This window comes from Myotis yumanensis, unplaced genomic scaffold (assembly GCF_028538775.1).
Source record: "Myotis yumanensis isolate MYYU_CA2020_CCGP unplaced genomic scaffold, mMyoYum1.0.hap1 SCAF_17, whole genome shotgun sequence".
NCBI classification, from domain to species: Eukaryota; Metazoa; Chordata; class Mammalia; order Chiroptera; family Vespertilionidae; genus Myotis; species Myotis yumanensis.
In genome coordinates this window covers 1,589,673-1,601,869 of record NW_027223768.1, presented here as the reverse complement: position 1 = coordinate 1,601,869, position 12,197 = coordinate 1,589,673, and the positions used below count along the sequence as shown (strand labels likewise).

The 12,197-nt window shown below is 44.5% G+C and overlaps 1 protein-coding gene across 2 annotated transcripts in view; it reads left to right on the top strand.

The window, feature by feature from the left end:
* The window catches only part of DPYD (dihydropyrimidine dehydrogenase), a 347,040-nt gene that overhangs the window by 100,396 nt on the left and 234,447 nt on the right, over positions 1-12,197 (top strand). For both annotated transcript variants that reach the window (XM_070395710.1, XM_070395711.1), the window contains exon 4: positions 5,088-5,175. In XM_070395710.1, coding sequence (XP_070251811.1) covers positions 5,088-5,175 — 88 coding nt within the window. The remainder of the gene's footprint in view (positions 1-5,087; positions 5,176-12,197) is intronic.

Below are 12,197 nucleotides of genomic sequence, written 5' to 3'. Positions count from 1 at the left end.
GGGTTTTATCTTCTTGGTCAATTCATTTTGTTCATTAGATTCCACAGAAAGTGAGATCATGTGATATTTGTCTTTCTTAGCTTGGCTTATTTCACTGAGCATAATAGTTTTCATGTCCATCCACGCTGTCCCAAAGGGTAAGAGACCCTTTTTCACAGCTGCATAGTATTCCACGGTGTAAATGTCCCACAGCTTTTTTATCCGCTCGTCTACTGATGGGCACTTGGGCTGTTTCCAAACTGAGAATGCCTTTGACTGTTGAACGTATTGGGACACTGCATTAGTTCCGTCGTGTTTTAAAGAGACCAGCCATCATTCTTGGGCCCTTTTGTTATGACAGGATCTGGCTACAGGGGACCAAGCTGGGGAACTCAGACAGGTGGGTGACACTTGTAACCTCCCTGCCTCTAGTCACTCTCCTTCCCTTCAACCTGTGCATGCTCACGTCTGCTCGGGTTACAGAGAAATGTTGCCGAGTTGGGGGAAGACATTGGACTACGTAGTTACGTACGTGGTGGTTTTAGGGTGGGGAAGTTAGACCCTGCACCCAAATGCTACCTCTCGCTTACTCACACATTCCATATGGAGGAGCTGAACAATGATCTGAGGAAATGGATCAATATGAGGAAAACATTTTAATTTTTTAATGTAGGCACTAACTTGCCCAGTTTGATTACATACAGACTAATATAGATTACTAGAGGCCCGGTGCACAAAATTCATGCACAGGTCAGGTCCCTAGGCCTGGCCGGCGATCAGGGCTGATCGGGGCCTTTCAGCTGCTGGCCGGGGCCTTCCTTCGTTTCACGCCGCCCCCTGGTGGTCAGCGCATGTCATAGCGAGCAATTAGTCTCCTGGCAGAACTCCCGCAGGGACAATTTGCATATTAGGCTTTTATATATACAGATACCTAGCGTGATGAGCAGGGCTGACTTGATTGAACCAAAGTCTAGCAAAACAAAAACAAAGAAAATACACTGTGAAGTTTTAAGGTTTTCAAATAGATTTTGTGATTTTTTTTTTTTAACTGAAAAATTCTTATTTAAACACATGGGTTAGAAAACTCCTTAGCAAGCGTAGGTTGCAATTCCAGCTGTTGCAGCTGCATCACAATAGCAGACCCAGACACCGGCTCCTGGATGTGTGAGGGATGGAGTGCTGGCCGTTCGCGCTCACGTTCTGGGTGTCATGCTGTGGAATAAAACTGCACAGCCCCGCTGGCATTTGGGAACAGGGATCTTGGCCCTCTTTCCCTAGAGAAAGAGCCTTGATCAATATATCACCAATGATTGTTGTCCCGTAAGTAGCGGTACTAATGTTTTATACAAATTTGTTAATGGTCACATTGAATCACGAAGAGTTAACACTGTTAAGGACTCTATATTTTGCTTTTGATGAAATCCATTGCGATGCTCTCTACTAACAATGGAAATGAGCAAAGTTTATCGTGAGTAAAAAATCTAAGATGTTTCATTGCTCTCAAACATCATCTAATATGCTCCTCTTCGTACAAATGTAATTATTTGGGGATTAAAATATTACATCATGGTTTATCTGAATTAACTCTCCCCCTTTGCGACACATTTAAAAATAAACTACCTTATAACAGAGTCATGTTGAGACATAGAAGGGGAATTAAACGACGGAAGATAAAGACGAGTCATTTAAACGTTACTTCGAAGGGAAAGATGTACGTGGAACTGTGGTTTGCAGTAATTGTTGACATATTCCCCTAAGTACGGTGCCTGCGATTTTTCACCGTATCAGTCATTTAGAGCAATTTGGGTAATAACCGTCTGACATGCATTTCTGCTATTTTATTTACACCATTTCCCTCCATCGCTGTGATGCGGTGCCATTCCGATCGGGTACCGCAAATGCACTCCGTAATACCTATTATGGCGTGGTCAGAGGATAATTTATTGTCAAATAGAAAAATAGGTCAACAGGAATGTCACTGGATGATCAACCCCCACCACGTTTAATAAAACATCTCGCCGGCGTGCGTGCCCGTGCCGCGGCTGCTGTTCTATTAGGACTACCTGGCTCCGGCGGAGGTGTAATTACTGAGCCGTCAGAGTGATAAGTGGGATTAATGGCAGCCCCGTGCACTTTAGGGCTGCCGCACGCTTAGAGAATTGCAAGACGGTGTTATTATCAGAGTCAGCCGATTCCCGGCATATTCATGGCACCGGAGGAAAAAAAAAGAAAAAAGGATGCTGCAATCCAGGCCTGCTTCGCCCTGCCTCATTAACATCTGACATTTCCAACAGCTGTTATTTGTGAACTAGCTCCATAATAAAAGGAGAATTATTTGGTAAAGAGACTTAATAACCACAGCTAAAAATGCATACCTCGTGTCAGGGCTGCTGGGTGAATCTGTTTGGGTCGAATGTAAGATTTTTCTGGAAGCCTAGAAAAACCCACACTGGACACTCATGTGACTCATTCATACCTGCTGACATTAGAACTTTCTTTTGTAATTGCCTTATTATTCACGTTGGGTGGTAGGGGTGGTGGAGGGGAGGCAGAAAACATGTGACTTCATTAGGGAGAACTCCACTCCATCTATCTGTTGCTCTATTTCTACTCAACGACAGGTATTTAAAAAGCTGTTGAAGTGACTTAAAAAAAAATAAATTAGGAGGTATTTAAGATGGCATACGATTGGCTACATTTCCAGCTCTTTTATTTTATCGCATCCTAGGACATCCTTTCAAATCACTGTTAGTGCTCAGCGCATGAATTCACGCGAAGGTAACACAAGGATCGCCTCATTTCGGCGTCGCGGACGAATGGGCCCTGGATTGGGCTATTCTTGCATTGTTGTCCGCCGTACGCTGCTGATCACGCTTTCAAGCCATTCTTCTTGAACTCGGCAACATTGTTTTAGGGTGAAAATCACAAGTATGAGAAGAGAGGAATGCTGCCGCATGATAGATGTGAATCTTAACAATGCGTTTGGAGGCAGGACGGGAGAGAGGCTTAATGACTGCCGCTCGGAGAGGACAATTGATTATGAAAAGCCTTCGGTGCTCATTGTGTAGAATTTAATTTAGGGAGAAGGCTGAGGGCACGGGCGAGAGAAAGGAGATCAGATGTAGAAACAAGATATTAATTAGGGACTGAGAAACCGGCTCGGCTAATGAAGACTCTTCCACGCACAACAGAAGGACAAGGAGATGGCACTGTCCTCTCCTGGGAAAGGAACCAAGGTCTTAGCACAGGGAAGAGGGTGGAAAACGAGCTGGCGGACACCTTTGTCAATGGAGCCGCGGAGGGTTCATTCTCAGTGAAATTCTCAGAGAATTCTGGTCTCCTGACAGATGCGACAGGGTGGTAGCTTACGTTTTAGATCTCTGGTCTACTGTTTTCCTACTCCCCCCCTCACTCTGCCAGACCAGAGTCCACTGGTTCACGTACCCATCATGTTCTCTTCTCAGGTTCTTGTCTCGAGTGACCCTGAACTCCAAATCCACCCTCCTTCACTTCCCTAATGTCCACTGATTCTTTTTTTAAAATATATTTTTATTGATTTCAGAGAGGAAGGGAGAGGGGGAAAGAAATAGAAACATCCATGATGAGAGACAATCATGGACCAGCTGCCTCCTGCACACCCCACACTGGGGATCGAGCCCGAAACCCGGGCCTGTGCCCTGACCAGGAATCGAACCGTGACCCCCTGGTTCATAGGTCGAAGCTTAACCACTGTGCCACGCCGGTCGGGCTCATTAACTATTAAAGAAAAGAATGAGGAAATGAACAAGCTGACATTAATGTGCGAATTAAAGACGGTTCTTCAGAGTTTCAGTCTGGAAGGAGTCATTATAGAATTGTGATTCTCACTAAGTGAGTCCAGCCATCAACATTAGAATCATCTCAAAAGGTTGTTCCCTCCGAAATTCAGGTTCCCAGGCCCACCCTCAGCCTGGCGAGGGCTCCTCTGTGGGCCCTGGGGCATAGGTCAGGCTTCCCAGGTGGCTTGGAGGCACAGGTTCTGAGATGAGATGGGTTTGTGGGAGGCTTGGCGGATAAGCAGCCTCTGTACAAGAGAGAAGGAGTGGGGATTGGAGGGACAGAGCCCCCGCCCAGCCTGCAGTGGGTCCCTGCGGACCTGGTCCCCAAGCGGGGCCAGGCCTGGCCTCGGAGCCCCTCGTGGCCTGTAGCTGCACACGGCCTGCCACGGACAGGGGCCTTGATCTTGGCCCAGTCTGTTCTCTTCAGCCAAGGACACAGCCCTCGAGGGATAGAAGCGTCAGTGACAGGAGGGGGTGTGGGCTGTGCACCCACACAGCTGCCACAGAGCCCAGTTGCCATGCGAGTAGCGTGTGGGTGAAAGACATGAGGAAATTGGGCAGGGAGGGATAGCCAAAGCCAAAGAAGGGGGGTGAGGGGTTAAGGGAGGAAGAGAGGATGCTCCAAGGGGTAGAATGAGGCACGGTACCTCTTGGCTTGGTGTGGTGATTGTGGTGTGCAGGCAGACAGAGCTTTTATCGTAAAAGATTGCACTCTCCAGGGTTACTCGCCTCGTAAGGGAGCAAAACAAGACTGATTTGGTCAATGAGTGGATGATGGCTCTTTATGATGTTGTTAATCCTCACCTGAGGATATCTTTCCATTGATTTTTAGAGAGAGTGGGGGGTGGGGGGAGAGAGAGAAACATCCATGTGAGAGACACATTTATTGGTTGCCTCCCGCATGCGTCCCGACCAGGCTGGGGATCAGGTTTGTGCCCTTGACCAGAATGGAACCCGTGACCCTTCAGTTGAAGGACCAACGCTCCAATCACTGAGCCAAACAGGCTAGGACTGAATGACGGATCTTAAATAAGTCTGAACCCCCAAAACTCTAAGGAGGAACAAGGCGAGCAGGGGTGGTTGTCACCTGCTACTCTATACAGCCCTGCAGGTGCGAATGAAGGGAAAGAATATGTTTACTTTCTTGCATAACAAGATTTTGTACCTGAAAGTGGTGCAGTTTTATTTGTCCTCGCTGTTCACTCACTGTGGCGGGGTGTAGGGTAGAGGATACATAGAACGTCATCTCAGCTACTGGTAACTTCTCTAACCAGCTGTTTGACTTCCCAGATGCCTGAAGTGTGCAGACGCCCCGTGTCAGAAGAGCTGCCCCACGAATATCGACATCAAATCCTTCATCACCAGCATCGCAAACAAGGTAAGTTCAGGCGCCTGTCTGCAACTGCAACCTCACAGCACCCGCTGATCCACATCTCTGATGGGACCTGCGACGAGAGCATAAAGCGTGTCTGAAGAGATGGGGTGAAAGAATTGAAAACGTGGTTTCTGTAGGCTGCGGAAATGTGGCGCATTTCATTAGACAGCCCCCTCCACGCCGTGATAAGATGCGTGTGAAAATGCATTCTGTTGCTCATCGTCTTAAAGATTAGCGCCTGTTGAAATGAGTGATGGTTTGACGTAGGTATTCACCGACTCGATGGACTCGAGCGTCAGCGTGCTCACTGCTTGTAGGCGGGCACTGCCTCCGACCATCGCAGCGCGCTTCGAATTGTGAAAAGTCTTTGTTTTAGCGTCTGGCACACGGAGAGGCAGCGAAGGAATGGAGTGGAGCAAATCAGAGAGGCCGGTAGAGCTGCAGACAAAAACCACCCCCATCCCAAACAGGCAGAGCCTAGGAAGCGGCATGAGCGGGACAGAAGGAGCTTTGATCTCTTAAGTGCGCTGTTTCGTTTTTTAAATCGATGTAAGGCTAAGCCCAGGTTTCGCCCAGGAAGCGCGTGGTGGGTTGATGGAATGATTAACTAATAGCACCTTTTGTTGTGTCTTATCCTTTAACAACGGGCAGAGCCTGGAGGAAGTCCCCCCTAAGGACGCGGAGAATCCTGTCCACAGGCTTCACACGCACGTTCTAGAACGCTACCAACCCCCGTGTGCGGCCCACAGCCAGGTGGCTTTCCGTAGATAAAGATCATTTCTCAGTATGTCAATTAGCTTTTAAAAGATCGATTAGGAGGGAAATAATACATTTATATAGCTGTAGGATTTCAAAAGAATCATTCCTGAGGCTGTTCCTGCGGTAAAGGTCATGGCATTAACCTACATCATCAGATTTATTGGGATTTGATATCTAGGTGGAATTTTTAGTTTGACCTCTTAGAGTGAATGTAGGAAAAACTAATCTCTTTACTTTTTAAAAAATATATTTTTTATTGATTTCAGAGAGGAAGAGAGGTGGAGAGAGAGATAGAAACATCAGTGATGAGAGAAAATCATTGATTGGCTGGCTGCCTCCTGCACGCCCCCACTAGAGATCGAGCCTGCAACCAGGGCATGTGCCCTGACCAGGAATCAAAACATGACCTCCTGGTTCATAGGTCGATGCACAACCACTGAGCCATGCAGGTCATGCTTATCTCTTTAGTTTTATTTATGAAAGATAGTATTTGTCTTACAAGGTCACGGTATACACTGAACAACACATAAAGGTGAAAATCTCTAACATAGTAATTACTCAGGAAATATTTTGTTGATGTGGAATTATTAATTTCCCTATTCACTCAATATGGTGAATACCATATAAGTAGTTACTACTTTTGTAGTTGTCACTTATTGAACATCTACCGTGTACCATACACACCTGCCTTTTTGTAGTTCATAATCTATGAGCAGGAACATTTATGTTCAAAGAATAACCATAATTCAGTGTGGTTAATGTTGCAACAGGGGAAGAGTATTTAGCATTTGAAAAAGCAGGAAATGTGGGCATGTACGTATCAAGTTTAAGGGAAATGTAATAAATTCACTGTGGCTAGGACAGAGACAAGGCCATTGGATTGGGATTAGGTTGTGAAAAATTTTGAATTCTGTGCTCAGTATTTGAGATTTAATCCTATAGATGATATGAAATATTCAGTGCTGTGTATTTGTTTTGTAACTAATAAGATGGATTCTGGGAAGGGATCTCATTTATGAACGTTGGAGTATCCCAAACTGACATCCTCACAGGAATTTTGTCATATGTGAAAAAATAAAGGGCTTATGTGAAACATACATAGGAAATCTTTAATTATAACCTCACTAGAAGCCCAGTGCACGACATTCGTGCACTGGAGGGAGGGAGGGGGTCCCTCAGCCCAGCCTGTGCCCTCTCGCAGTCCGGGACCCCTCAGGGGATGTCCGCCTGCTGGCGGGGCCCTCAGCGCTGCTGTGGAGGTGGAAGAGGCTCCCGCCCCTGCCCCAGCGCTCTCCAGCCATGAGCTCGGCTTCTGGCTGAGCGGGTCTCCCCCTGTGGGAGCGCACTGACCACCAGGGGGCAGCTCCTGCATTGAGCATCTGCCCCCTGGTGGTCAGTGCGCATCATAGTGACTAGTCAGTCCCCGTTCAGTTGATTTACATATTAGAGTTTTATTATATAGGATGAGAAAAGGAGTGAAAGAAAATGCCCAAACTTTGGAGTCCAGTATGTGTTGGCTACAGTTATACCCAAGGCAGTAAGTACTCCTGCCTTCAAGTGTGAGAGAGATTAGAATATGACCCCGGCTAGCAAAGTCTCCCTAGAAAGGCTAACATTCAGTAGTGGCTCTGAGATTCTAATAGTGTACGCCCCCTTCATTCAAAATTAAAAAAAAAAAAAGACAGGAATGGTGGTCTCCTTCGCCAAGTTTATAAAATGTCTCAGCAAGATCAGAATCCTCTCTAAAGGAAGAAGCGTCCCGTTTGGTTCATTGTGCCCATTCTTTACCCCCCAAGGAGCGCTGCACTCAGGATCCAGTTCCACGGGTTCTGCGGAGGCGGGGATGTGGAGATACTGATGGAAAAGGAGGTCTTCGCAGGCCTTAAGGAGCCCTTGTAAGCCCTGCGTTGTTGCCGAATCACTGTGGCAATTAGAAGGCCAGAGGCTCTTGCTTTTTGTAAAGAGAGAGATTCATCAGCCTGTGCAGTGTAGGCCCTTCCAGCTCGCTCTGGGGCCCTCAGCCCAGGCGGGGGCCTTCCCAGGTGGAGAGGGAATTGGGTCCCCAGACTCAGGGAGCCTTAGTCTCCAGAAAAGGATGCCACTTGCGTCGCATCGTGCGGGTGTCTGTGATTCAGTGGAGTGTTTAGGCCGGTACTTCCACCCTTTACCCCCCCCCCCCCCCCCCCCCCCCCCCCCCCCCCCCCGGCTGCCCACCGCCTCCCTAGTCTTGCCCTGTGCCCTCTGTGCGGGGTTGTTGGCGATTGCCTCTCAGTCACCAGCCTGGGGAGGCTGGGCTCTGGTTCTTGCTGGTTTTCCTTTGAGCAAACACAGTACTTGATAGAAGAATGCCTGAGGTCAGTCTGTAAGTGCGGGGGAGGGGGAGTCCCTGCTTTAAAAAGGTTTCCTTGTTTGCAATGGAGATTTCAAACAATGGAGATCTTTGTTGTTATTGTTTTTAATGTTAGATGAAACTGGAAAGTGTGGATTTTTCCACTGATTTGCATATTTTATAGAAACTCTGTGCTTTTGTGTGCCTTCTATATCTAGATAAATAAATGGAATATACACGTTAGAGAAAAGCTTGACTCCATGACTCCATGTGAGATGGAAGATGCTTTAGCACAGATCCCTAGTGAAAGTAACCGGCAGAGTTTATTGTTGTATCAGTAATACTTGTAAGAAGCTTCTGAAAAATAAGACAAAGATCTGCCATATCAGATATTGAAATTCCCGATAAGGCTACTCTACTCAAAACAGCGAGGTGCTGGTGGAAGGATACACATTTCTGGAGCAGATGAAAGTTTGTAAATAGAACCAAGTGAATATGAGAGCATAATATATATAATGAAGAGGACTTTTCAATTCCTTTGGAAGATGATGGGTTCTTTGAAACATGGCTGTGGTATAATTTTGACTTTACCTTTAGGATCCGCGGTCAGGCCATCAAATGAATGTTATCTGGACTTACTTTTACATATAAAAAGAAACACAGTTAAGGATCATTTTGAAGCTCCAAACTAAGTGAGAGCAAATTTTGCGGTGCACATTTTAAAACGTATTTTTAACATAATAAATAACCAACCAAACATGAAACCAAGTGGAAGTTTTTTGCCATGCACGTGTGAGGCTAGCTCAGCCGTGGGCAAACTACGGCCCGCAGGCCGGATCCGGCCCGTTTGAAATGAATAAAACTAAAAAAAAAAGACCGTACCCTTTTATGTAATGATGTTTACTTTGAATTTATATTAGTTCACACAAACACTCCATCCATGCTTTTGTTCCGGCCTCCGGTCCAGTTTAAGAACCCATTGTGGCCCTCGAGTCAAAAAGTTTGCCCACCCCTGGGCTAGCTGGTAACTTCTCTGTTCATCAGAGGAGTTCCTGAAAATGTGAATGAGATTAATAAGCCAACCCAGGCGATGCAAGGGCAAAAGCTACACACATTATAGAAGAGGTGATACAAGTGATTAATAATGACATTAGAGGTGTCCTCCTGTTGCTCAGAAATATTAGTAGGCCAGTCAAAGGATGAGACGCCAGTTTCTCCCCATCTGATTGTTGAAGCCGAAATGTTCAGTAACCTTCTGTGCCGTTCAGGAGGAAGAAAACAGGAAGTCTCGTACCGTGGGAAAATGCTTGGCTCTTGCGAACATTTCTATACTCTTGTGCCAGAAATGCTTTCCTATTTGTCCTTCCGAGAGAAATAAAAGTACCACCATGTAATAGCCTACGCACAGGAGCAGTGATGGTAGCAATTGTAGGATTGTTTTGAAATAGCAGAAAACTCAAGACAACTAGAGTGCCCATCATTTAAAAAAATTGCCAACTCTGTTACACTATATTTTATAGACTGTTATGACTATGTTTTAGAAATGTATTGCTGTTATATTTATTGATCTAGAAGTATATCCTTAGTAAGTGAAGAGGAGTAGGCGGCATCTTAATATGAAAAGCGTGGCTCTCTCTTTAGAAAAAATTCCAACTTATATATAAGCTGAACCTGGACTAGAAGGATTTAATTTAAACTTAATCTCCTTCATTGATTGAGGTTGAGGGCGGGGAGGAGAGAAGTTATTAGCCTGTTTCTTATAAAGCTCCATATTATTATACTTCTACAATGAGCATGTCTGTTTCTAGTAAAAATAATACGGCAAAATTTAACAGTGAATTAAAATAGAGCCCAAAGGTTACAGAGTAACATGTGACAGGCCCTACGCTAATTTTTTATGTTGGTATCCAGTGAGGGAAAGATTTGGATTTTTCCCCCCTAAATGACTAATTGTTCCAAATCTGTTTGTATATAGTATATTTCCCCACTATTCTGAAATGCCCCCTTTGTCACATATTTAACTCTGGATTCGTGTAGGCCTGTCTCCAAACCACCTGTTTACCCTGTCGATCTGTCTCTGACAGGTCTGCGGGGTTCTTACTCCTATTCTGTGTCATGTACATTATCCGTAGGTGAGGACGTTTCCCAGATATTGTACTTATTTTCCGAATACCCTAACTTTCCTCTAAGTGTACAACTAGTTTTAAAAAATGGAAAAAACTGTTCTACAAAATAATTATGGATCGCTGTGTTCAGACCATAATAAAATATTAATTTACAATTATCAATGCAAGTGTAAGCTCATTTCTGCCTCATTTGTCAGCTGATACAACATTAACTAAATTTTTCAGAATTCAACCTTTAGCTTTGATCTATAACTTCCTAAGGTTGAGTCTGGCAAATGGTAGAATTTCAAAACAAAGGACTGGTATCTTATTTTCAAAATGCCCCATTTCTTTAATGTGTTGTGGGGAAGAAGATAGATGAGTGTGCACTGTTGAATCATTAATGCTTAGCAAAATCTATCTCATTTCTGTTTTGTAAAACATGCCTTTGGGCCTTTAAAAGATTACATTTTTACTTTTAATCCCAGCCAATACAATGTGGAATGGTAACTGCTTTTCTTCATATTTGCTTCCAAAGAAGAATATTTAGTTCTGAAAAACTTCCTACAACTCACAAATTGTTAGTCAAGCCATTATAAAATTCAAGCAATATAAAAACTAAAAGTAACGCGGGTAGAACTAAAGGAGAAAGATGGTCATTGTGTATCGTAAGCCAGTTTCATTTGAAACCAGTAATAACACATGGTTTGTGGTTGTGTGTCTGTGTATGGACACATTTAAATAGATGCCTTTGTAAATATTTTTGAAAATGGCAACTATGTTTAAAATACAACAACGATATATGGTTCCATATTTGCATTAATTTACATAATTAAACTTTTTCTTTAGTGTCATCAAGACAAAGAATAGTTGGTACAAACACAGAACATCCTCATTAGAATATTTTTAATGTTAATAAGTGAAAGTCAAGGGAACAGAAGCCAGACGAGTGAAGTTGTAATGTAACGAGCCATCTCATGTATGAAATAAAAATTTGGAACCCAGCAAGGCTAACTGACCTATTGGGGTCACGCAACTGCTTAGTAACATAACTGAATGTTCCGGAACCTTGTCCGGTGTGCTTCTGCCTGCCTCCCACTGCACTATCGGCATGAATACCGGTCTATACTCTGAGTTATTATTCAGATATGATGCCCTAAATAAGTAACCCATGTGCTATTTGTGGGCACTTTCCAAGTGCTATTAACACCCTTTTCAATTTTTATTTACTTATTTATTTTAAATATATTTTTATTGATTTCAGAGAGGAAGGGAGAAGGAGAGAGAGAGATAGAAACATCAGTGATGAGAGAGAATCACTGATCGGCTGCCTCCTGCACGCCCCACACGGGGGTTCGAGCCCGCAACCCGGGCATGTGCCCTGACCAGGAATCGAACCGTGACCTCCTGGTTCATAGGTTGACACTCAAGCACTGAGCCACGCTAGCCTGGCCTATTCACATCTTGAATGGTGGATAAAGGGTATAACTTCATCATAAAGAAACTGCAGCTTTGTGTTTTGAAAATGACTTTGATAAATCGAAGAGTGTTAACTTAATATCATCAAAACTAATTCTAATTTTGAAAGGAGTGATGGGTTTAAATTAGTGTCCATGGCAGGGAGACTGCTCTGATACATCTGTTTGTAGCCACTGTACAAGCAGTGTCGTCCAGCTGTCATCAGCCCTAATGTCATCACAGTGTGCTCCACACAGCACCCTGACAGCGAGGGCAGCTCTCATTCTCCTCAGAAAATAGCCTGACTTTATTTTTTTGAATAGAAGAAAATAGGAGTGTTCAATTATAGTCTAGCTCCAATAGCATAAAGAAGG